Here is a 26139-nt window from a genome sequence, read left to right on the forward strand (position 1 = left end):
CCCCAAAGCACCCCCGGCCTGAGGGGTGGAAGGAGGCGAACATCCGGATGGGGGGGGATGCGGAGGGGTGGGTGTTAAAATGGGGAGGGCCTGGCCTCTCCAAAAACCCACAACCCTCCCATCCAAAAACAGCCTCCCAACTCCCAGCCCCTCCCCAAGCCCCTCAACCCAAACTGAGACCCCCCCTCAGTACCTCAGAACGCCCCCAGTCCTCCTACAGCCCCCCTGTGCCTCCCCAAACCTTCCAGAGCCCTAATCCCCCCAGTGTCCCCACAGGTGCCCCACCAGCAGCACCAGCTGCCGCCCCCCGCCCCAAGTGCCCCCTGGTACCTGAAAGGGCAGGTGACAGACCCGTGGGCTGCGCTGAGGGACAGCCGGGGAGCGACGGTGGGGCTGGAGCGGGGGAAGTGGGAGGCCCTCTGTCTGAGATGAGTCCCCCCAGCAATCGGGGTGTCGTGTCCCCCCCCCAGGAGCCTGGAGCTGGAGCTGGTGACCTGGCGGAGGGAGGCTGAAAGTTTGGCAAAGGAGAAGCGGCTGGAGGAACGCAAGGAGGGAGCTGGCGGCTGCGCTGCAGGAGAGGGATGTGTGTCACGGGGCGGGAGTTCTTCCTGCTTTCCTCCAGAAAAAGTAGGAAAAAAAGATGGTTTTTTGCACTGATGGCCCGGTTTGAGGCAAAACAGAACCAACTTCCTGGTCAGTAATTTTACTTCTCAACTCGGCCTCTTCCGACTCTCTGAAATTAACAGTGTCTTGTGGAGAAAACCGCTGGTTCTTGGAGCGCCCGGAGCAAGGTCTGTGCGTCACGCCAAGGGCCGAGGAGCAGAGAGGCTCCTGCTTCCACTTATTGCTGTCACAACCAAGGGCATCCCATTTCGTCATTGGCCCCATTGGAGGGTCAGAAGCGGGAAAAAGCGTGGAAGGGTCCCACTCCCAGGGAGGAGGGGGACAGGAGAGGTGACCCCAGACTGACCAAGGGGGTGTTCCATCCCATCTGCCCCACGCTCAGGATAAAAGCTGAGGGATCAAAGGGTCAGCTCTTTCTCCAATGGCCGACGTCCGAGGAGGACCCTGTCTGTTCATCTGCCTTTGATCCCGATCCGTGCCTTCCTGACCCCAGAGCTGGAATCCGGTTCCCACTTGTCGCTGAGTCCAGTCTGGGGCTTCCCAGGGGCAGCAGCAGTTGGGACATCAGCAGGAGTGGTTCCACGGGCTGGAGCTGGAGCTGGAAATTCTATGATTCTATGGAGCGGTGCCGCCTCCACCATGTCATGCAGAAGCTCAAGGTGAAGCCTGGGGGAGGGTCAGCAATCATCTGAATCATTCAGAAATCATGGAGGTCCTGGTGGAAAACAGGATGGCCGTGAGCCAGCAATGGGCCCTTGTGGCCAAGAAGGCCAATGGCATCCTGGGGGTCATCAGGAAGAGCGTGACCAGCAGGTGGAGAGAGGTCATCCTCCCCCTCTCCTCTGCCCTGGGGAGGCCCCGTCTGGAGCACTGGGACCAGTTCTGGGCTCCCCTGTTCAAGAAGGACAGGGAACTGCTGGAGAGGGTACAGCAGAGGGCTACAAAGATGCTGAGGGGCCTGGAGCATCTCTCTGATGAGGAAAGGCTGAGGGACTTCTTTAAACGTTTAAACTTTGCAGTTTTTCTACTTCAAAAGCAGCAAGCTCAAAAAATAGGATAGCTACCCAACTCCAATCTAGTACATTACCGCTCCTGCAGTAATTATATTTTCATTAACAGCCTTTATCTTGATGTAGCACAACAAAGCCGAGTTCCATCCTCTTTCCCAAGGTCGAAACGATGCACAACCCAAGCACTAAAAATAATAATTGTGTGAGCTGATGCAGGCAGGACGCAGGAACAACCACAAAAACACAGCTTAAAGGCAAAGAACAAATTTAACCTCGGCACCTCATGGATCGGGGAATCTCTGAGGCAGTCCCCGGGCAGAGGAAGGCAAGCAGGGGATGCAGGAGCAAGATGATGAGGGGCCTGGAGCACCTCTCTGATGAGGAAAGGCTGAGGGACTTGGGTCTTTTTAGTCTGGAGAAGAGAAGACTGAGGGGGGATCTGATCAACGCCTATAAATACTTAAAGGGTGGGTGTCGGGAGGACGGGGCCGGTCTTTTTTCAGTGGTGCCCAGGGACAGGACAAGAGGAAACGGGCACAAACTTGAATATAAGAAGTTCCACCTAAACACGAGGAGGAACTTCTTTCCTGGGAGGCTGGCAGAGCCCTGGGACAGGCTGCCCAGGGAGGTGGTGGAGTCTCCTTCTCTGGAGACATTCAAACCCCACCTGGACACCTTCCTCTGGGACCTGCTCTGGGTGGACCTGCTCTGGCAGGGGGTTGGAGGAGATGATCTCCAGAGGTCCCTTGCAACCCCGTGTGATTCTGTGATTCCATAATGTGGTGACACCGTGGGCAGTTTTGCCCAGGGACTTACAGAAGTCGCTTTTGATGAATCTGGTTTTCAGGAATCCTTTCGTACATCATGCCGCTGCCTTTAGACACATTCAGCACAGGGAGCTCTCGAGGTTTCATCTGTAGGACACGCAGGACCTGGCAACGGGGTGTTCCTGCCCGGGGTCTGAGCTGGGAGCCGTGATTTGCTGCGGTCCATTCCCTGTGAGTGTCACTCTGAACTTCCTGAAAGATCTAGAAACACCAGTGGTGTCCCCCGGGGCTGGGTGCTGGGGCCGGTTCTCTTCAACATCTTCATCGATGATCTGCAGGAGGGGATTGAGTGCTCCCTCAAGCACTTCAGAGACGGCACCAAGCTGGGTGGGATGTTGATCTGCTGGAGGGCAGGAAGGCTTTGCAGAGGGATCTGGACAGGCTGGATCGATGGGCCGAGGCCAATGGGATGAGGTTCCACAAGGCCAAGTGCCGGGTCCTGCCCTTGGGTCACACCAATCCCATGGATGCTCCAGGCTGGGGCAGAGCGGCTGGAGCTGCCCCAAGGAAGAGGACCTGAGGGTGTTGGTCGACTGTGGGCTGAACATGAGCCAGCAGCGTGCCCAGGTGGCCAAGGAGGCCAGCAGCCTGTGTCAGGAACAGCGTGGTGAGTAGGACTCGGGAGGTGACCGTCCCCCTGTACTGGGCACTGGGGAGGTCCCACCTCAAGGGCTGTGTCCGGTTTTGGGCCCCTCACCACAAAAAAAGACCTTGAGGTGCTGGAGCGGGTCCAGAGAAGGGCAACGGAGCTGGTGAGGGGTCTGGAGACCTTCTGAGGAACAGCCGAAGGAGCTGTGGGTGTTCAGTCTGGAGAAGAGGAGGCTGAGGGGAGACCTTCTCGCTCGCTCCAACTCCCTGAAAGGCGGGTGTAGCCGGGGGGGGGGTGTCGGTCTCTTCTCCCAAGGAACAGGCGATGGGACGAGAGGAGACGGCCTCAAGTTGCACCAGGGGAGGTTCAGATTGGATATTGGGAACAATTTTTCCACAGAAAGTGGAAAATAATGTTGAGGAAGCACAAGAGCCCCGCAGCACAGCCCGAGGCCCGCCGTGGCCCGTCAGGCAGACACCTTTCGGGGGGGGGGGGGCTCAGGTGGGGGGGGCTCAGGCAGGTGACGCACGGGAGGGGCGGTCTCTCCTCTGGCAGCCGATTGGCTGGGTGGGGCGGCGGGAGAGCCGCGATTGGCGGAGAGCCGCGCTGGGGGGCGGGGCGGGGCGGTTTGAAGGAGCGCGGGGGGAAGATGGGGGCGGTGAGGGCCGGGTTCCTCGCGTTGCGGGGTGTGATGGCAAGGCGGGGGCTGGAGCGGGAGAACCAGAACCCGCGGCAGCGGCAGACGGAGCTGGGACCCGGCGGAGGGAGGCGCAGCGCTTGGCAGAGGACAAGCGGCGTCTGAAGGAGGAGGTGGAGGAAGGGGGGCGAGCGGTGGCCGAGGCCGAAGGGCAGGCCAGGGCGCTGGCGGCCGCGCTGCAGGAAAGGGAGGTGGGTCACGGAGGGGGGAGATCTCCCTGCTTTCCTCCAGCAAAATGAGGAGACAATTAAAAAAAAAGACACAACATCCGTGTCTTTTGCCGTGTGCGGCCGGTGTTGCCCGAGGAGCAGGAGCACCAGAGGGGGCTGGAGCATCTCCAGTTCCCCCCAAGGACAACACTGTGCTGGTGCCCAAATAGGCATTTCTGTCCCCAAAACAGGTGCTTCCCTCCACACCCCCCCAAGGCAACTTCAACACAGCTGAATAAATGTGGGGGTGCAGAGCCCATGGAGCATGGGGGTGTTTTGGGGTGCAGAGCGCAGGAGGATGGGGACCAGGAGGTGGTGAGTTTGGGGTACCCCCAAAGCACCCCCGGCCTGAGGGGTGGAAGGAGGCAAACATCCGGATGGGGGGGGATGCGGAGGGGTGGGTGTTAAAATGGGGAGGGCCTGGCCTCTCCAAAAACCCACAACCCTCCCATCCAAAAACAGCCTCCCAACTCCCAGCCCCTCCCCAAGCCCCTCAACCCAAACTGAGACCCCCCCTCAGTACCTCAGAACGCCCCCAGTCCTCCTACAGCCCCCCTGTGCCTCCCCAAACCTTCCAGAGCCCTAATCCCCCCAGTGTCCCCACAGGTGCCCCACCAGCAGCACCAGCCGCCGCCCCCCGCCCCAAGCGCCCCCCCTGGGACCTGAAGGGGCAGGTGTCAGACCTGCGGGCTGCGCTGGGGGACAGCCGCCGGGTGAGAGCGGGGCTGGAGCAGCAGGTCCAGGAGCTGCGCCAGCGCCTGGAGCAGCAGGAGAAGGAGCTGCAGGAACAGCAGCAGCAGGGGACCCTCCTCACCCTCCGCCTGGAGTGAGACCCCCCCCGCCCCCCACCCCGGGAATTGGGGTGTCACTTCCCCCCCCTAACACGAGGTGTGCGTGTCCCCCAGGAGCACGGAGAAGGAGCTGACGAGCTGCCGGGATGAGAGAGATCAATGGCGGAGGGAGGCGCAGCGCTTGGCAGAGGACAAGCGGCGTCTGGAGGAGGAGGTGGAGGAAGGGGGGCGAGCGGTGGCCGAGGCCGAAGGGCAGGCCAGGGCGCTGGCGGCCGCGCTGCAGGAAAGGGAGGTGGGTCACAGAGGGGGGAGATCTCCCTGCTTTCCTCCAGCAAAATGAGGAGAAAAATAAAAAAAAAGGTGGTTTTCTGCTCCGATTGCTCTCAGCCCCAAAGCGCCACCCGGGAGCGGGGCTGTCTCAGCACCCCACAGTCGAGGCTGGTTTCTGTGTGTGTGCGTCCCCCCAACCAGGGCTGCTTTTCCACCCCTGCGGAGCCAGTCTTTCCCCCTCCTGTGTTAACCGAGGGCTGTTCTCCTCCCCCCCCAGGTCCAGCTGCAGGTGACAGAGGGGCACCTGCGGGCGGAGGCAGCGCTGGCAGCCGAGCTGCGACTGGAGGCAGCCGCCCAGAAGCAGAAGGTGGAGCAGCAGGGGGAGCAGCTCCACGGGCAGGAGATGGAGCGTCGTCGTCTCCATAATCTGGTCCAGGAGCTCAAGGTGAAGCCGGGAGGGGGTCTGGGGGGGGGGTGGGAAATCATCTGAATCCCCCGCCCCGTACCTCCAAAATCACGGCTCTTCCCCTTCTGCAGGGCAACATCCGTGTCTTTTGCCGTGTGCGGCCGGTGTTGCCCGAGGAGCAGGAGCACCAGAGGGGGCTGGAGCATCTCCAGTTCCCCCCAAGGACAACACTGTGCTGGTGCCCAAATAGGCATTTCTGTCCCCAAAACAGGTGCTTCCCTCCACACCCCCCCAAGGCAACTTCAACACAGCTGAATAAATGTGGGGGTGCAGAGCCCATGGAGCATGGGGGTGTTTTGGGGTGCAGAGCGCAGGAGGATGGGGACCAGGAGGTGGTGAGTTTGGGGTACCCCCAAAGCACCCCCGGCCTGAGGGGTGGAAGGAGGCAAACATCCGGATGGGGGGGGATGCGGAGGGGTGGGTGTTAAAATGGGGAGGGCCTGGCCTCTCCAAAAACCCACAACCCTCCCATCCAAAAACAGCCTCCCAACTCCCAGCCCCTCCCCAAGCCCCTCAACCCAAACTGAGACCCCCCCTCAGTACCTCAGAACGCCCCCAGTCCTCCTACAGCCCCCCTGTGCCTCCCCAAACCTTCCAGAGCCCTAATCCCCCCAGTGTCCCCACAGGTGCCCCACCAGCAGCACCAGCTGCCGCCCCCCGCCCCAAGTGCCCCCTGGTACCTGAAAGGGCAGGTGACAGACCCGTGGGCTGCGCTGAGGGACAGCCGGGGAGCGACGGTGGGGCTGGAGCGGGGGAAGTGGGAGGCCCTCTGTCTGAGATGAGTCCCCCCAGCAATCGGGGTGTCGTGTCCCCCCCCCAGGAGCCTGGAGCTGGAGCTGGTGACCTGGCGGAGGGAGGCTGAAAGTTTGGCAAAGGAGAAGCGGCTGGAGGAACGCAAGGAGGGAGCTGGCGGCTGCGCTGCAGGAGAGGGATGTGTGTCACGGGGCGGGAGTTCTTCCTGCTTTCCTCCAGAAAAAGTAGGAAAAAAAGATGGTTTTTTGCACTGATGGCCCGGTTTGAGGCAAAACAGAACCAACTTCCTGGTCAGTAATTTTACTTCTCAACTCGGCCTCTTCCGACTCTCTGAAATTAACAGTGTCTTGTGGAGAAAACCGCTGGTTCTTGGAGCGCCCGGAGCAAGGTCTGTGCGTCACGCCAAGGGCCGAGGAGCAGAGAGGCTCCTGCTTCCACTTATTGCTGTCACAACCAAGGGCATCCCATTTCGTCATTGGCCCCATTGGAGGGTCAGAAGCGGGAAAAAGCGTGGAAGGGTCCCACTCCCAGGGAGGAGGGGGACAGGAGAGGTGACCCCAGACTGACCAAGGGGGTGTTCCATCCCATCTGCCCCACGCTCAGGATAAAAGCTGAGGGATCAAAGGGTCAGCTCTTTCTCCAATGGCCGACGTCCGAGGAGGACCCTGTCTGTTCATCTGCCTTTGATCCCGATCCGTGCCTTCCTGACCCCAGAGCTGGAATCCGGTTCCCACTTGTCGCTGAGTCCAGTCTGGGGCTTCCCAGGGGCAGCAGCAGTTGGGACATCAGCAGGAGTGGTTCCACGGGCTGGAGCTGGAGCTGGAAATTCTATGATTCTATGGAGCGGTGCCGCCTCCACCATGTCATGCAGAAGCTCAAGGTGAAGCCTGGGGGAGGGTCAGCAATCATCTGAATCATTCAGAAATCATGGAGGTCCTGGTGGAAAACAGGATGGCCGTGAGCCAGCAATGGGCCCTTGTGGCCAAGAAGGCCAATGGCATCCTGGGGGTCATCAGGAAGAGCGTGACCAGCAGGTGGAGAGAGGTCATCCTCCCCCTCTCCTCTGCCCTGGGGAGGCCCCGTCTGGAGCACTGGGACCAGTTCTGGGCTCCCCTGTTCAAGAAGGACAGGGAACTGCTGGAGAGGGTACAGCAGAGGGCTACAAAGATGCTGAGGGGCCTGGAGCATCTCTCTGATGAGGAAAGGCTGAGGGACTTCTTTAAACGTTTAAACTTTGCAGTTTTTCTACTTCAAAAGCAGCAAGCTCAAAAAATAGGATAGCTACCCAACTCCAATCTAGTACATTACCGCTCCTGCAGTAATTATATTTTCATTAACAGCCTTTATCTTGATGTAGCACAACAAAGCCGAGTTCCATCCTCTTTCCCAAGGTCGAAACGATGCACAACCCAAGCACTAAAAATAATAATTGTGTGAGCTGATGCAGGCAGGACGCAGGAACAACCACAAAAACACAGCTTAAAGGCAAAGAACAAATTTAACCTCGGCACCTCATGGATCGGGGAATCTCTGAGGCAGTCCCCGGGCAGAGGAAGGCAAGCAGGGGATGCAGGAGCAAGATGATGAGGGGCCTGGAGCACCTCTCTGATGAGGAAAGGCTGAGGGACTTGGGTCTTTTTAGTCTGGAGAAGAGAAGACTGAGGGGGGATCTGATCAACGCCTATAAATACTTAAAGGGTGGGTGTCGGGAGGACGGGGCCGGTCTTTTTTCAGTGGTGCCCAGGGACAGGACAAGAGGAAACGGGCACAAACTTGAATATAAGAAGTTCCACCTAAACACGAGGAGGAACTTCTTTCCTGGGAGGGTGGCAGAGCCCTGGGACAGGCTGCCCAGGGAGGTGGTGGAGTCTCCTTCTCTGGAGACATTCAAACCCCACCTGGACACCTTCCTCTGGGACCTGCTCTGGGTGGACCTGCTCTGGCAGGGGGTTGGAGGAGATGATCTCCAGAGGTCCCTTGCAACCCCGTGTGATTCTGTGATTCCATAATGTGGTGACACCGTGGGCAGTTTTGCCCAGGGACTTACAGAAGTCGCTTTTGATGAATCTGGTTTTCAGGAATCCTTTCGTACATCATGCCGCTGCCTTTAGACACATTCAGCACAGGGAGCTCTCGAGGTTTCATCTGTAGGACACGCAGGACCTGGCAACGGGGTGTTCCTGCCCGGGGTCTGAGCTGGGAGCCGTGATTTGCTGCGGTCCATTCCCTGTGAGTGTCACTCTGAACTTCCTGAAAGATCTAGAAACACCAGTGGTGTCCCCCGGGGCTGGGTGCTGGGGCCGGTTCTCTTCAACATCTTCATCGATGATCTGCAGGAGGGGATTGAGTGCTCCCTCAAGCACTTCAGAGACGGCACCAAGCTGGGTGGGATGTTGATCTGCTGGAGGGCAGGAAGGCTTTGCAGAGGGATCTGGACAGGCTGGATCGATGGGCCGAGGCCAATGGGATGAGGTTCCACAAGGCCAAGTGCCGGGTCCTGCCCTTGGGTCACACCAATCCCATGGATGCTCCAGGCTGGGGCAGAGCGGCTGGAGCTGCCCCAAGGAAGAGGACCTGAGGGTGTTGGTCGACTGTGGGCTGAACATGAGCCAGCAGCGTGCCCAGGTGGCCAAGGAGGCCAGCAGCCTGTGTCAGGAACAGCGTGGTGAGTAGGACTCGGGAGGTGACCGTCCCCCTGTACTGGGCACTGGGGAGGTCCCACCTCAAGGGCTGTGTCCGGTTTTGGGCCCCTCACCACAAAAAAAGACCTTGAGGTGCTGGAGCGGGTCCAGAGAAGGGCAACGGAGCTGGTGAGGGGTCTGGAGACCTTCTGAGGAACAGCCGAAGGAGCTGTGGGTGTTCAGTCTGGAGAAGAGGAGGCTGAGGGGAGACCTTCTCGCTCGCTCCAACTCCCTGAAAGGCGGGTGTAGCCGGGGGGGGGGTGTCGGTCTCTTCTCCCAAGGAACAGGCGATGGGACGAGAGGAGACGGCCTCAAGTTGCACCAGGGGAGGTTCAGATTGGATATTGGGAACAATTTTTCCACAGAAAGTGGAAAATAATGTTGAGGAAGCACAAGAGCCCCGCAGCACAGCCCGAGGCCCGCCGTGGCCCGTCAGGCAGACACCTTTCGGGGGGGGGGGGCTCAGGCAGGTGACGCACGGGAGGGGCGGTCTCTCCTCTGGCAGCCGATTGGCTGGGTGGGGCGGCGGGAGAGCCGCGATTGGCGGAGAGCCGCGCTGGGGGGCGGGGCGGGGCGGTTTGAAGGAGCGCGGGGGGAAGATGGGGGCGGTGAGGGCCGGGTTCCTCGCGTTGCGGGGTGTGATGGCAAGGCGGGGGCTGGAGCGGGAGAACCAGAACCCGCGGCAGCGGCAGACGGAGCTGGGACCCGGCGGAGGGAGGCGCAGCGCTTGGCAGAGGACAAGCGGCGTCTGAAGGAGGAGGTGGAGGAAGGGGGGCGAGCGGTGGCCGAGGCCGAAGGGCAGGCCAGGGCGCTGGCGGCCGCGCTGCAGGAAAGGGAGGTGGGTCACGGAGGGGGGAGATCTCCCTGCTTTCCTCCAGCAAAATGAGGAGAAAAATAAAAAAAAAGACACAACATCCGTGTCTTTTGCCGTGTGCGGCCGGTGTTGCCCGAGGAGCAGGAGCACCAGAGGGGGCTGGAGCATCTCCAGTTCCCCCCTGAGGACAACACTGTGCTGGTGCTCTCCAGGCCAAATGAGTTTTTTAAGGACAAAAGGGGGGCTTTCCAGCTCCTGCTCACCCAGGGGACCCGAGGATGGAGTTGGGGACCCCTCAAAAAAACCCCTTTTTCCCCCCAGAAAAAGTCTCATCTGGGGCGCGAGTCCCGAGGCGACGTACGCTACGACTTCAGCTTCGACCGCGTCTTCCCCCCGGCTGCCTCCCAGCAGGAGATCGCGCTGCTGGTGCAGGTCCCAGATTCCCCCCTCCCCTCGAAATCTCCCCCTGAACCCCCACCACCCCCCCCGAAAATGGCAAACAGCCCCCTCCTCACCTCTCTTGCCACCTCCCCTCCCCCCACAGTCAGCGCTGGACGGGTACCACGTCTGCATCTTCGCCTACGGGCAGACGGGGAGCGGAAAGACCTACACAATGGAGGGGCCGGAGGGGCGGACGAGCAGAGCAGGGGGGTGATCCCTCGCGCCGTGCGGCAGCTTTTCCAGGGAGCCCAGGAACTGGGGGAAAAGGGCTGGGAAGTGAGTTAAAAAAAAAAATATAGGCTCTATAGGGGGAGCCTTCGGGGACACTCTCTATAGGCAACCCTTTAGGGACCACCAGTTTGGGGTGACATTTTAGGGGTCACCCAGTTTACGGCCACTGGTTTGGGCCCCCCCCGCCCCCTCCCGGGCCACAAGTTTGGGGCCACGATCAGGGTTGAGCCCTTTCGGGGTCCCCCCTTTGGGGGCCACAGGTTTAGAGCCCCCAGTTTAGGCTGAGCCCTTTTGGGACTCCCCCCCTTTTTGGGGGGGCTCCCTCTGTGGCCCCAGCTTTGGGGTGACCCCTTCTCCCCCCCCTTTCTGGGGTGCCCCCAGCTGTGCTGAGCCTGGTGGACCTGGCGGGTAGCGAGCGGCTGGAGAAGTCGCTGTCGCAGGGGGAGCGGCTGCGGGAGACCCAGGCCATCAACGCCAGCCTGTCCGCCCTGGGGCACGTCATCATGGCCCTCTCCAACAAGGTAGGGGGCCTGGGGGGGTGCACAGGGGGGCCCCTGGGGCTTGCGGGGGGGGGCACTGGGGGTTCCTCAGGACCCCATCAATGCCAGCCCTGGGGCCTCTCCTCATGGCCCTCTCCAACAAAGGGGGAGGCGGGGGGGGGGCACAAGGGGGCCCTGGAGGTTGTGAGGAGGTTGGGGGGGGCACAGGGGGGCCCTGGGGATCGGGGGGGCCACTGGTGGTTGGGGGGTTCCTCAGGACCCCCATTGATGCCAGCCTGCCCACCCTGGGGCACGTCCTCATGGCCCTCTCCAACAAGGTATTGGGGGGGTGGGGGAGGGCCCTGAGGGTCAGGGGGGGGCACTGGGGATGGGGGGGTGGGGCCTGGGGTTTGGGGGTTCCTCAGGGCCCCCCCCCCCGAACCCCCGCTGTCCCCACAGGAGCCCCACATTCCCTATCGCAACAGCAAACTGACCTACCTGCTGCAGAACTCCCTGGGGGGCTCCGCCAAGATGTGAGGGGGGGGAGGTTTGGGGGGGGCCAGAGCGGGTTGGGGGGTGGGAGGGTTGAGGGAGGTTTGGGGGGGCCTGGGGAGGCTGGGGGGAGTTTTGGGGGTGGGGGTGCTTGGGGGTTCTTTGTGGCTAGGGGTTGTTGGGGGGGTTTGTGGGGGGTGGGGAGGTGGTTTGGGGGGGTCTGGAGGGTGTTTGGGGTTATTGGGGGGTGGGGGAGGTTTGGGGGGGCCCCTTTGACACCCCACACCCCCGCGACTTCCCCCAGGCTCATGTTTGTGAACATCTCCCCCCTGGAGGAGAACTTCTCCGAGACCCTCAACTCCCTGCGCTTCGCCAGCAAGGCGGGGGGGGGAGGTTTGGATGGAGGGGGGGAGGGGGGGGAGCTCAAGGATAATTTGGGAAACAAGCAATGGGGAAATTTTCGGGGGGGGTGGGCATTAATATGGCTTTGGGGGGATGGATGATTTGGGAAGGGGGAGGATGGTTGGGGGGGCAGAGGAGTGTAACTGGGGGGACTGGGGCAGATTTGGGGGTGAACTGTTTGGGTGGGGGGGAGTCAAGGGGGGGCTGTTTTGGGGGGAAAAGGGGTAGATTTGGGGGGGGGCTATTTTGGGAGGGCGGGGGTAGATTTGGGTGAGGTTGGAGCTGTTGGAGAAGGGGCAGGTGTTAGAGAGGGGGGGGTGTCTAAGGGCCGTTTTGGGGGGGTCCCACAACACCCCCCCCTTCCCCCTCCCTCAGGTGAACCAGTGCGTGGTGGGCACGGCCCACCCCAACCGGAAGTAACCCCCGCCACTTCCTGCCCCATCGCTGATTGGTTGTTCGCGTTCACGTGTCCCGGGGGAAAATGGCGGCGCCCCGCGAGGGGACCGCTGCTGCCGCCACCGAGCGCTGATCTGAAATAATTGGATTTAATAATTGGATTTAATAATTGGATTTAATAATTGGATTTAATAATTGGATTTAATAATTGGATTTAATAATTGGATTTAATAATTGGATTTAATAATTGGATTTAATAATTGGATTTAATAATTGGATTTAATAATTGGATTTAATAATTGGATTTAATAATTGGATTTAATAATTGGATTTAATAATTGGATTTAATAATTGGCGGCGGCTGCAGCGGCCAGTTGAGGGGCTGGGGAGGGACACGGGGGAAGGGACATGGAGGGAGGGAGGGTGGGCTCCCAGTATGGTACTGGGACCAGTGCCACTCCCCCAGCCCCAGTCCCTACTCCCCTCCCCAATTCCCCCCCCCCAGCCCCAGTCCCTACTCCCCTCCCCAGTCGCCCCCCCCAGCCCCAGTCCCTACTCCTCCCCCCAGTTCCCCGTTACCTGCCCTGCCCGCCGCCCCCACGCTAAGGGGCAGGAGCGGGGCGCAGCCGTCGTCCCCCGCGGTCTGGACCCGTTTCCGCTCGGGCGCCGCCACCTTCTCCCCGGCGGGGGCCGGTCTCCTGTCGGGGGCTCCACGCACCGGCCCGCGGGAAGAAAGCGGCACCCGCCGCGCCCCGCGCCCCTTTGAATAGCCCGGCACCGCCCCGCCCCGCCCCGCCCCGCCCCCGCGCGCGGCTCTCCGCCAATCGCCGCTCTCTCGCCGCCTCGCCCAGCCAATCGGCTGCCAGAGGCTGCCCCTCCTTTTGCGTCACGTGATGCCGCACGGGCCGCTCCCGCCAGGCCCGACTGCCGGCGCGGGGCGTGGAGATAGGCGTGGCTTGGGCGACGGGGCGGGGCCTGGGGCTGGCGGAGCAGCGGGGCGCGGAGCCGTTGGGGGCGGAGAGATAGGCGGGACTTGCTGGAGGGAGGCGTGGTCTGATTTTGGCGGAGCGGCCGGGGAATGGGCGGTGGGGGCGGAGAGAGGGGCGTGGTCAGCGCGGCGGGGGCGGGGCCTGGAGCTGGGGGGCACAAGCCGAGCCCCGGGGGTGAGTTGGGGGCGGGGCCTGCGCGGCGGGGGCGGGGCCGGGGCAGCCCCGGGGTAGGGGGGGGCCGGGGCAGTTCGGGGAGGGGGAACGGGGCGGGGGGGGCAGCGCCGTGAGGGGGGGGGGGGCAGCGCCGGAGCAGCCCCGGGTTCCCCCTCCCCCGCCCCGGGGCTGGTGCCCGCGGGGGTCCCCGGGGTGGGGGGGGGGGGACCGGTGCCGCCGTCCCTCCGCGCCCCCCCTGTCCCCCCCGCTCGGCCCCGCCGCCGCCGGTAAGGGGGGGGGGCCGGGACCCCGGGACACCCCGCGCCCCGCCGGGACCCCCCCGGTGCCAACCCCCCCCCCGGGGCAGGGGGGCTGGGGAGGCGACCTCCCTGGACGGGACCGCCTCGCTGCCTGCGTGAGCCCCCCCCGACCGGGACACCCCCCCCCCCAACCGGGACAGCCCCCCCGCCCCCCAAATCGGGACCCCCCCGAGCGGGATACATCTCCCCCCCCCCAAACCCGGGGAGCTCCTCCCGAAACGGGACCCCACTAAACCGGGACACCCCCCCCAATCCGGGACACACCCCCCAGCCTGGGAGGGGCCCCCCCAAACCGGGAGCACTCAAAACGCACCCCACCCCCGCCCGCAAACCGGGACCCCCCCATCGCTGTGTGAGCCCCCCCCGGACCGAGACCCCCTCCGATTGGGAACCTGCCCCCTCCCCCATTCCTCCATGACCCCCCCCAGGCTGGGACACCCCCCCCCCCAAACTGGGAGCCCCCTCCAATCCAAGACACCCCCTCCAAACTGGGAGCCCCTCCCGTTCTTCCCTGAGCCCCCCCAGTCCGAGACCCCCCCAAAGTGGGACCCCCCCCAGTCCTGCATGGGCCCCCCCAAACTGGAAGCCCCGCCTATTACTCCATGAGCCCCCCTCCCCCAAGATCTGGACCCCTCCTCAAATTGGCACCCCCCCTCAGCCCCATTCCTTTGGGGGGGGTCCCCCCAAATCCTGCCCCCCCCCCAATCCCCTGCGTGAGCACCCCCAGATTGGGACCCCCCCCAACTGGGAGCCCCCACGTCCCAGCATGCCCCTCCCCCTGCCCCCACTGCAAGCCACCCCAAACTGGGACCCCCCCAAACTGGGACCCTGCCCCCATCCCAGCATGCCCCCCCCCCTAAAACTGGCACCCCCCCAAACTGGGAGCCCCCTCCAATCCAAGACACCCCCTCCAAACTGGGAGCCCCTCCCATTCTTCCCTGAGCCCCCCCAGTCCGAGACCCCCCCAAAGTGGGAACCCCGCCCAATCCTGCATGAGCCACCCAGGCTGGGACCCCCCCAAACTGGGACCCTCCCCCCATCCCAGCATGCTCCCCCCCCCAAACTGGGAGCCCCTCCCAGCCCCATTCCTTTGGGGGGGGGGGTGGTAAATCCTGCCCCCCCCAATCCCTCTCCTCCGATGCATTTTTGGGGGGGGGTGTCCCTAGCTGGGGGTCACCCAGCTCCAACCCCCCCCCCCCAACAGGCACCCAGGATGTGATGGCGAGCGAGGCGGGGCCCCCCCCCAGCCGCGCCCCCCGCTGCCCCCCCCCAGCCGCCCCCCGCTTTTGGGAGGGCCAGGACGTTCTGGCCCGTTGGACGGACGGGCTCCTCTACCTGGGCACCATCAAAAAGGTGGGTGCCCGACCCCCCTAAATGCCCCCCTCCCCCCAAATGGCCCCTCTCATTTTAACACCCCCCCCCCTTTTTTTTTTTGCCCCCCCCCCCCCCCCCAAGGTGGACACAGGGCGCCGGGGCTGCCTGGTGCAATTCGAGGATAATTCCCAATTCCTCGTCCTTTGGAAAGACATCAGCCCCGGTAAGAGCCTCCTCCTAAATTAATGAACCTTCCTTTAATTAATGAACCCCCCCCTCTCCTTTAATTAATTACCCCCCCGTTGTTAATTGCCCCCCCCCCCCCGCTAGTGGCAGTGCCGGGTGAGGAACAATCCTGCTGCGTCTGCTCCGGCCGAGCCCTGAACCCCGAAAACCTCCTGGTTCGCTGCGAGAAGTGCGGCCATGGTGAGTGTGCCCCCCCCCGCACCTATTCCGGGGACACCCCCCCCCAAAATGTAACAGCCCCCCCCCCAAAGCCTACCACCAGCAGTGCCACCTCCCCGCCGCCCACCCCGCCGGACCCTGGATGTGCCGCCGCTGCGTCTTCGCCGTGGCCACCAAGGTGAGCCCCAACGAGGGGGGGGGCGAGGGGTGTTTGGGGGGGGGGCACCACACGGGACGCCCCCTCCCCTTCATTTCCCTCCCCCCCCCCTTCCTTGTCCCCGCAGAGGGGGGGGGCGCTGAAGAAGGGCCCCCAAGCCAAGGCGATGCTCAGCATGAAGGCGGTGCTGCCCTACCAGCTGAAGACCCTGGAGTGGGACCCCCCCCACCTCGCCAACCGCCAGCAGTGCTACTGCTACTGCGGGGGGCCCGGCGAGTGAGTACAGACCCCCCCCTACCCCCCCCCGCTTTGCAATTTCGGGGTGCCCCCCCCCCTTAAATTAATTAATTAATTAATCCCCCCCCCAGGTGGAACCTGAAGATGCTGCAGTGCCGGGGCTGCGCCCAGTGGTTCCACGAAGCCTGTACCCAGTGTCTGAGCAAACCCCTGCTCTACGGGGACCGGTGGGTCCGGGGGGTCCGATTCGACCTGGAGCGGGAGATCCTGCCCTTCGCCAGCGCCAACTGGGACGCGCTGCTGCTGGGGCCGGTACGGGGGGGGGCCCGCACCCCAAAAACCACGGGCGGGGGTCGGGGGGGGTCGGGGAGGGGTGGTCTCACCCCCCCTACGCCCCTGCAACCCCCCCCCCCCCGCAGCTCGCCGAGACCCCCAAAGGGGAGCGCTACGGGCAGCTGCTGGGGTCTCTCAGCGCCCACAAGGACAGGTGGGTGCCTCCCCCCCCCCCGAACCCCCAAACCCCTCCTGACCCCCCCACCCCCCCAGCACCCCTAAATCCTTCCTGATGCCCCTGAATGCCCCCAGCCCCCCACGAACCCCCCCCAAAGCCCCCCAGACCCCTGCCCCCATGTTCGCTTCTCAGCCCCCCCAGCCCCCCCCTCTCCCCCCAGGTTCATCTCAGAGCCCCCCCCAAAGCCCCCCCTCCAAGCCCCCAGCCCCTACCAGACCCCCTAAAAGACCCCCCCCGACCCCTCCAAACCACCCCAAAGGCCCCCCCCAGCCCCCTCCCCAAACCCTTCCTCCTCCCCAGGTTCATCTCTCAGCCCCCCCAAAAGCCCCCCCCCTCCCCCAAACCACCCCAGAGCCCCCTCCAGACCCCCACAAGACCCTCCCCCCAAACCCAAGGCCCCCCCATCAGGCCCCCCCCCCAGCCCTCTCCAGAAGCGCCCCTCCCCCCCAACCCCCCCTCTCCCCCCCCAGGTTCATCTCTCAGCCCCCCCTCTCCCCCTTGGTTCATCTCAATGCCTCCCCCCCAAGCCCCCAGCTCCCCCAAGCCCCTAAAAGACCCCCCCTTAACCCCCCCCAGATCCCCTCAAACCCCTCCTCCCCCCCCCAGGTTCATCTCTCAGCCCCCGCAGCCCCCCCCTCTCCCCCCAGGTTCATCTCAAAGCCCCCCCCAAAGCTCCGAAGCCCCCCCTCCAAGCCCCCAGCCCCTCCCAACCCCCTAAAAGACCCCCCCCCGAAACCACCCCAAAGCCCCCCCACAGCCCCCCCCCACCCCATCCTCCCCCCCCAGGTTGATCTCTCAGCCCACCCCAGCAGCCCCCCCCCTCGACCCCCCCTCTCCTCCCAGGTTCATCTCGGGCCGGGAGATGAAGAAGCGCAAGGGGCTCTTTGGGCTGCACACGCGGGCGCCCCCCCCGCTGCCCCCCGCTTTCCTGGGGGGGCCCCCCCCTGCCGCCCCCCCCTCCCCGCTCACCGACAGCAGGTGAGCGGCCCCGGCCGCCCTCCGCCCAATAGGTAACGGCGGGGGGGGGGCTCTGGGGGTTCCCCCCCCCAACCTCCCCCCTGCACCCCCAAACCTCCCCCCTGTACCCCCCCGCCCGGGGGGGCCCCCCCAAAACCCGGGCAGGATACGGAGGGTCTCTTACAGCTTCCCTTCAGGGCAGGGCCGGGGGGGGTCCCGCCGCCGCCCGCCCCCCCGCCGCCCGCAGGTGAGCCCCCCCCCCCTTCCCTAAACTAGCACCCCGATATTTTAGGGGTGCCCCCCCTCACTGCCCCCAATTTTTACCCCTCCCCAGGGCCCCCCGGCAGCTCCTACAACTTCCGACGCACTGATGCCCGCTGCCCCCCCAGGTTTGGGGGGAGTCAGGGGGCCTGGGGGGGGCTGTAGGAGGATTGGGGGGGGCTCTGGGGGTTGGGGGGGCTGGGGGGGCTGTAGGAGGACTGGGGGGGTTCCGAGTGTCTTGGTGGGGGGCCTGGGGGGGGGGCCTGCCACCAACTTCAGACCATCTCCTCTGCTCCTGTCATTATTCCCTTGGGAGAAGAGGCCAACACCCACCTCTCTACACCCTCCTTTCAGGGAGCTGTAGAGATCAATGAGGTCTCCCCTCAGCCTCCTCTTCTCCAAACTAAACATGCCCAGTTCCCTCAGCCTCTCCTCGTGTGACTTGTTCTCCAGACCCCTCACCAGCTTGGTGGCTCTCCTCTGGCCACGCTCCAGCAGCTCAATGTCCTTCCTGGAGTGAGGGGCCCAGAACTGAACACAGCCCTCGAGGTGAGGCCTCACCAGTGCCCAGGACAGAGGCACCATCACTGCCCTGCTCCTGCTGGCCACGCTGTTCCTGAGACAGGCCAGGATGCCGTTGGCCTTCTTGGCCACCTGGGCACACTTCTGGCTCATGTTCAGCCGGCTGTCCACCAACACCCCCAGGAAGACAACAGTTCCCTGTGCTTGTAAGGGACTTGTAAGAGGGAGGTTCCCAATCAGCTCCTCGGAGACCGGTCCAGAGAAGAGCCGTTACGGATAGTTTTAATAAAGTCTGTGACATATGTATCCCGTGTGCCTTGTTTTTCAGAATGTTTTAATATACAAAGGTAATGTTCCTGGGGTCGGGAGGACATCAAGAAGCAATCTACTCCAAGTATTCTGGCGGAGCTTATCAAGAAAGACCTAATTCTGATTCGTCATGTTCAATGAAGCCCTCACGATCCCGGAGGCTCTAAAGGACTCCTGTGAGACTATACAGTATGTCTTGTTTCAGCTTTCATTTCCTAATCAAGAAGAGACAGAATCTCAGTCTAGAAAAGTTATCAAACTCACTAGGTGTGGGAAAAGCTAATTCAGTTAAACAGCAACTTTGACCCAGAATTACATGTGTACAAATTGCCACAAAATAGATAAGCTGGAGTTCAGGGCCATAAACGACTTTCCTGTAAGACCCACAGAAATGAGGAGTGAAGGCGATTGCATGTCATCAGCTTACAAAAGAAAAAGATGAAAGTTTATTTTAGCTATGAAGGAAGGGCACCAGATTCTGTTCTCCTGCAGCTTGCTCGGTTTTAATTTGTCAGCTTTGGGTTCTTTAGGATGGGGTAAACTCACAAATTCACTTTCCGAAGTATTACTTAAGAATTCATACACTGAAACTCAATTACTGAAGCATTCCTCTCCAAATTTATGTAACTACAATTCTAAACTGAGATTCTTTGGCTTTAAACCTGCGGCTGTACAACCACAGATTGCAGTGTTTTGAGAAGCTGTAGGTTTGTTACATGAAACAACCCGATTCGGTTTTGTTTTACAAAACAAAGATTGAAGGAATAATTCAACTTCCCCGTTATCACATAAGGGCTCCAAGTTTCCCTGCAACCAGAAAACATTATGCGTAAGAACAATTCTCAGTGGCGCTGGGAGGTAGATAAAGAGCTTTGGATAATTATTCACACCAAAATAACAGCTTTCTAAACGTCCACAAATTTTTTATCCCGGGCTATAGACAAAACAAACCAAAAAAATGCCCCACGTTCCTAATTGATTTCAGGTTCAGCAAGATGTTTTCAGTGGAAAAACATGTCCTCTGCTGCTTCTGTACCCGAGGTAGAACCTCTTCACACCAAGCTCCATGCTGGCACTCGGTGAAGTCACTGCAGATGGTGACACTGAACCGCAGAGACCAGGGCTGGCCTGTCGCTGCCCACAAGAAGGATGCCTCGGATGTCACCCCGATGCTCCCATCGCCCCAGAGAAACAGAATGTTTTCCTTCCTTGCCTTGCCCAAATTCTTCTGAGATCGGCACTGGTGAGGCCCCACCTCGAGGGCTGTGTCCGGTTTTGGGTCCCCTACCACAAAAAAGACATTGAGGGGCTGGAGCGGGTCCAGAGAAGGGCAACGGAGCTGGTGAGGGGTCTGGAGAACAAGTCCTGTGAGGAGCGGCTGAGGGAGCTGGGGGCGTTCAGCCTGGAGAAAAGGAGGCTGAGGGGAGACCTTCTCGCTCTCTACAGCTCCCTGAAAGGAGGGTGTAGCCGGGGGGGTTCGGTCTCTGCTCCCAAGTCACAGGCGATGGGACAAGAGGAAACGGCCTCAAGTTGCCCCAGGGGAGGTTCAGACTGGACATTAGGAAAAATTTTGACACTGAAAGGGTTATCAAGCCTTGGAATGGGCTGCCCAGGGAAGGGGCTGAGGCACCATCCCTGGAGGTGTTCAAAAGACGGGTTGACATGGTGCTGGGGGACATGGTTTAGTGATGGTTTTTTTTGTCAGAGTTAGGTTGATGGTTGGACTAGATGACCTTGAAGGTCCCTTCCAACCTGGGTGATTCTATGATTCTACTTTTTGGTCGGTTTTTATCTGCAATGCAACTGCACGGTTTTTCCAGATTTTGCCTTCTCGTTTAGCAGAGGCGAGGGGGGGCTCATGCAGTGACTGTGTGGGACACCGATGGGATGAGCACAGGTGACTGTCACATCGATGGGCCCTGCTATGGGTCGACAGGGACTATAAATGACCGTTGTGCCCCACTGCAATGGGGGACCCCTCCCCACCACCCACCCTCACCCTTGCCAAGGCCTGAGAATCGCGGATCAATGCGACGCCGGTGACTCCGGAGGATCATCGAGCCGTCCTGTGGACCCACCATCGTGGTGGTGATAGACTATTTCTTGTCTTGCAGCTCTCCCAAATTCTGCTTCTCCTTTCCTCCTTTCCTCTCCCTCTGCCTTTTCTCTATTGCCATTTGGCATCATTTTTTAGGTACCAAAAATAAAACTACAGTAAAGAGCATCAGACCTCATTTGTGTCTCAATCACGCCCCCGGAATCATTTTGAACCCCCTCCCGGACAAAAAAATCAGACCGGGACCTAACATATTACTGGTGACGAAGGTGGGATAGGATTCTGGGGACTGGGAGTGCTGTTTTTACTATTTGCTCATTGTGTGTATTGGAGAAGTGCTGAAGTTTTTGTGAACAGTAGGAGTTTATTTTTGGATTTGTTTATTGACTGTTAGTGGTCTGTGAACATACGTGTGTGCCTCTCGGAGACATAAGGGGGTGGGAATCTGTGTTGAATTGTTTAGTGTGCTATGTGCGACCTCTCCGAGTGACTGCCCCCGACCTTTGTTGTTGAAAACCAGATTTGAGTTTTGATTTTTTTTGTTGTTGTTGAGTAAATATGAGCGAGAGCCTCTCACCCCCTTCGGGGCGAGATGTTTTGTCTGATCTTTTGGAAAAACATAATGCGCGCCCTTCAGTACCGGGTAGTGATTGGGCACGAGATAATTGGCATAATCTGCAGAGTGTTTCCGATCGAATCAGCGCCTTACAAAGGGATGCCAGACTTTGCTTTGGAAAAGGGCAATCTATTCTATGTGCCGTTCTGGGTGCTAGTTTAGTTGCTGCCGTAGAAGCTCGGGATCAGCGACGCGGCGCCGAGTCTCAAATTGTATAGTCTCTGCAGACTCTGGTACAATCATCTTTGCAAGGAGGAGTGGAGGAGTTAAAGGGGCAGTGAGATCAAGAGCGAGCTCAGGCGAGTTGTTTGCAGTCCGCCCTTAAAGAACAACTCCTTGCGGACGGGAGCAGAAGAGATCCCTTATACCCCAGCACAGAATTAGGCGAAGCGAAAGCTAAATTGGACGAGGGGAAAGCCCCTCCTTGTTCGCTCCAGGCCTCTTGTCAAAGTGGAGTATGAGTTTGACGATGGTCAAAATGCTGCCCCTCAACTTACCATTAAGGAAATGCCTTACTCCGCTGTGGAATTTAGCTAAACTAAAGAAAGAATTTAGCCGTGCTCCCAGGGAGTCAGACACAGAGTATGTGTGGAGAGTGTCCTCATCGGGTGGAGATCAGGTACTGTTAAGTGAGAAGGAAGCTGAAGGATATTGGGCCCCTGGAATGTTCTTAACTACTGGCCACCACCGGGCTCCCTGGTCCCTAACTCAAAAAGCAGCCTATTGGGCTGGAGGTCTCAGTCCTTCAGAAGGAGGAGACCCCCTTGCTATCTCCGGGTCGGTCGATCAGATAGTGGAAAGTGTGCAAAAAGGGGTTTGCCTGCAAATGATGTCCAACCATGAGCTTAGACTCCAACGAGAATCCCCCGTGATGCTGCCAGTAGACCCCGAATGAACGGCACCGCCGATAAGAGGACTCCCTGGCTCTTTGAAACCAATCGGTACACAGCTGCGAGGAACCATTAGGGCAGCGTGCCGAGGTGAGGCAGCTGCAGCAGAGGAAGGGGAAGAAAGAGCACCCCCCGATCACAGAGATCCAAACCGGAGGGCGTGGACATGGGGAGAAGTTGCCCAAGAATTAATTAACTACGGGTGAAAATATGGTCCTGTTAGTGTCCCCTCTGCCAAACCAGACTCGAAAGGGTTAAGACAGACAGAGCTAGAAACCCCTCCGGCTGCCAGAGCCAGAGAAAAAACAATGGGTCAGTGGCGGGAGGGAGATATCCAAGAGGCGAAATACCTTGTGGACTATGGGATGGCAGAAAGGTACTCCCCGAGATCTGATGGATGGGTTACCAACTGACACGCTAGAAAAACTGGTTAAGGAGTGGCCCGAGAAACCTGTGGCTCCCCAAAATTTAACTTCAAGCTGGACAAAGACGCCGGGCAATTCTACCCCGAGTCTCCGCTGCCCCCCCGCTTTCGATCTCTCCAGCAGGAATCTGCGGGAAACTCACTGCTCCGCTTCTCAACAGCGGGCGGAGGAGCGGAGGGGCCTGGCTACGTATCAGACAGCTCCCTATGAACCAGCGAGGAGATGTTATGATTACCTGTTTTGTAGGACCTAAGAAAATGCCAATTACATTTTTGGTAGATACTGGAGCTCGAATTTCAGCCTTGAGAACTGAGGATGCGTCCCGTAGTGGCATTTCAGTACGGAAGCGAGGGTTGTTGTAGCTGATGCGGTCGGCAATGTACAAGCACAATCATTAGCCACAGTTAACTGGACACTGCCGGGAGAGGAAACAACCGTTTTAACACCAATGGTTGTCGGACCATTCCCACTTAACCTCTTAGGGCTGGGTGTCTTGAAAGATAGAAAGTGGACGGACACAGGGGGAGGGAGCTGGTCTTTTGGTGCAGTGGAGGTGCGACTTTTACAAACCGCACCCCCACTTCCCCCCTTGAAAATAACAAACATCAAACCCCTCGGGGCACGAGAGGGAATAGCCCCACTGTTAGAGGACTTAAGGGAACAAGGAGCTGTCGGTCCTACTCACTCTCCTTTTAATTCCCCGGTACGGCCAGTCCGAAAGCCAAATGGCAAATGGAGATTGACTGTAGATTATCCAAGAGTAAATGCAAATACTGGTCCATTAACAGCTGCAGTGCCAAAACCAGCTGACCTCACAGCTACTACCCAGGAGCGAGCTCACCCTGTTATGGCAACTATCGATGTTAAGGATATGTTTTCAATGGTCCCTCTGCAACCTGAGGACCAGGATCGTTTCGAGGGTACAAGCATTCTCCCGCATTAGCCCACCATGCTTTAGCAAAAGAACTTGAACTGATCCCGCTAGAAGAAGGAGTCAGAATTTACCAATACATCGATGATGTGCTAATAGGAGGAAATCAGACAGAAAAGGCTCAAAAAACACAAAATGACATTATTGTCCATTTGGAGAGCTTAGGATTAAAGATTCCACCTGAAAAGGTTCAAGCCCCCTCCAACGAGGTTAAATTCTTAGGAATCTTGTGGAAAGGAGGAATGACCTGCATTCCTAAAGATACTCTTACCACGCTAGACCAGGGAAAAATGCCCGGATCAAAGAAAGAGTTGCAGCATGTGTTGGGATTGCTCGTGTTTTGGAGAAAACATATCCCAGACTTTTCTATCATTGCCAGACCTTTGTATGACTTACTGAGAACAGGTGTGTCTTGGGACTGGACCCCATTCGTGAAGAAGCTTTGCAGCTTTTAATACATGAAGCAGCGAATCACCAGGCACTTGGCCCTGTATATCCCACGGATCCTGTGCAAATTGAGTGGGGGTTCTCTCAATCAGGATGGTCATTACGCTTTCGGCAAAAAGATCCTGAAGGTCCTCCTCGTCCTATCAGTCTTTCTGTCGGGTCCTTACAGGGCGCACTCACCATGGCCGCACTTCTCGCAGCGAACCGGGAGGTTTTCGGGGTTCAGGGCTCGGCCGGAGCAGACGCAGCAGGATTGTTCCTTGCCCGACACCGCCGCTGGGGGGGGATGCAATTAATGACAGGGGGGTAACTAATTAAAGGAGGGGAGGGGTTCATTAATTTAGGGGGAGCAGTTCTTACTGGGCCTGATGTCCCTTTACTTGAAGGGACTATTTTTACCTTAAAATTCTGGCAGGTGGCAACAGACCAAAGGAGAGGAGTAGGAGAGAAGGACGGGAGAAGCCGGGTGAAGGGTCCCTCTCGACTCCTGGTTTGACCAATGGAGGTGACACAATCATAGAACCATGGGATTGTCGGGGTCGGAAGGGACCTGTGGGATCATCTGCTCCAACCATGAACCCAACGCTGATAAAAGCCATCACTGACCCATGTCTCTAAGCACCATCTCAACCGGGCTTTTGAATCCCTCCAGGGATGGTGCCTCCACGCCTTCCCTGGGCAGCCCATTCCAAGGCTTCATAACACTTTCCATGGAAAAAATGTTCCCAATATCCAATCTGAACCTCCCCTGGTGCAACTTGAGGCCGTCTCCTCTCGTCCCATCGCCTGTTCCTTGGGAGAAGAGACCGACACACCCCCCCTGGCTACACCCGCCTTTCAGGGAGTTGGAGCGAGCGAGAAGGTCTCCCCTCAGCCTCCTCTTCTCCAGACTGAATACCCACAGCTCCTTCGGCTGTTCCTCAGAAGGTCTCCAGACCCCTCACCAGCTCCGTTGCCCTTCTCTGGACCCGCTCCAGCACCTCAAGGTCTTTTTTTGTGGTGAGGGGCCCAAAACCGGACACAGCCCTTGAGGTGGGACCTCCCCAGTGCCCAGTACAGGGGGACGGTCACCTCCCGAGTCCTACTCACCACGCTGTTCCTGACACAGGCTGCTGGCCTCCTTGGCCACCTGGGCACGCTGCTGGCTCATGTTCAGCCCACAGTCGACCAACACCCCCAGGTCCTTTTCCTTGGGGCAGCTCCAGCCGCTCTGCCCCAGCCTGGAGCATCCATGGGATTGGTGTGACCCAAGGGCAGGACCCGGCACTTGGCCTTGTGGAACCTCATCCCATTGGTCTCGGCCCATCGATCCAGTCTGTCCAGATCCCTCTGCAAAGCCTTCCTGCCCTCCAGCAGATCAACATCCCACCCAGCTTGGTGTCGTCTCTGAAGTGCTTGAGGGAGCACTCAATCCCCTCCTGCAGATCATCGATGAAGATGTTGAAGAGAACTGGCCCCAGCACCCAGCCCCGGGGGACACCACTGGTGTTTCTAGATCTTTCAGGAAGTTCAGAGTGACACTCACAGGGAATGGACCGCAGCAAATCACGGCTCCCAGCTCAGACCCTGGGCAGGAACACCCCGTTGCCAGGTCCTGCGTGTCCTACAGATGAAACCTCGAGAGCTCCCTGTGCTGAATGTATCTAAAGGCAGTGGCATGATGTACGAAAGGATTCCTGAAAACCAGATTCATCAAAAGCGACTTCTGTAAGTCCCTGGGCAAAACTGCCCATGGTATCACCACATTATGGAATCACAGAATCACATGGGGTTGCAAGGGACCTCTGGAGATCATCTCCTCCAACACCCTGCCAGAGCAGGTCCCAGAGGAAGGTGTCCAGGTGGGGTTTGAACGTCTCCAGAGAAGGAGACTCCACCACCTCCCTGGGCAGCCTGTTCCAGAGCTCTGCCACCCTCACAGGAAAGAAGTTCCTCCTCGTGTTTAGGTGGAACTTCTTAAATTCAAGTTTGTGCCCGTTTCCTCTTGTCCTGTCCCTGGGCACCACTGAAAAAAGACTGGTCCCGTCCTCCTGACACCCACCCTTTAAGTATTTATAGGCGTTGATCAGATCCCCCCTCAGTCTTCTCTTCTCCAGACTAAAAAGACCCAAGTCCCTCAGCCTTTCCTCATCAGAGAGGTGCTCCAGGCCCCTCATCATCTTGCTCCTGCATCCCCTGCTTGCCTTCCTCTGCCCGGGGACTGCCTCAGAGATTCCCCGATCCATGAGGTGCCGAGGTTAAATTTGTTCTTTGCCTTTAATCTGTGTTTTTGTGGTTGTTCCTGCGTCCTGCCTGCATCGGCTCACACAATTATTATTTTTAGTGCTTGGGTTGTGCATCGTTTCGACCTTGGGAAAGAGGATGGAACTCGGCTTTGTTGTGCTACATCAAGATAAAGGCTGTTAATGAAAATATAATTACTGCAGGAGCGGTAATGTACTAGATTGGAGTTGGGTAGCTATCCTAT

General features: G+C 59.6%; 1 protein-coding gene and 2 pseudogenes across 1 annotated transcript; all 3 read left to right on the forward strand.

Annotated features, from left to right (window-relative positions):
• The window catches only part of LOC141476072 (carboxy-terminal kinesin 2-like), a 13603-nt pseudogene extending 1407 nt beyond the window's left edge, over window positions 1-12196 (forward strand).
• A 2656-nt stretch (window positions 12197-14852) lies between these two features.
• Window positions 14853-17586, forward strand: LOC141476073 (PHD finger protein 1-like). The gene is made up of 9 exons (XM_074164690.1): window positions 14853-14987; window positions 15090-15171; window positions 15279-15374; window positions 15446-15531; window positions 15638-15786; window positions 15879-16059; window positions 16167-16234; window positions 17102-17236; window positions 17550-17586. Exons 1-9 carry the CDS (start codon window positions 14853-14855, stop codon window positions 17584-17586), a joined length of 969 nt encoding a protein of 322 aa, XP_074020791.1.
• A 3335-nt stretch (window positions 17587-20921) lies between these two features.
• LOC141476074 (uncharacterized) lies at window positions 20922-22547 on the forward strand (annotated as a pseudogene).
• Window positions 22548-26139: the final 3592 nt, after the last annotated feature.

This window comes from Numenius arquata, chromosome 28 (assembly GCF_964106895.1).
Source record: "Numenius arquata chromosome 28, bNumArq3.hap1.1, whole genome shotgun sequence".
In the NCBI taxonomy this organism is placed as follows: domain Eukaryota; kingdom Metazoa; phylum Chordata; class Aves; order Charadriiformes; family Scolopacidae; genus Numenius; species Numenius arquata.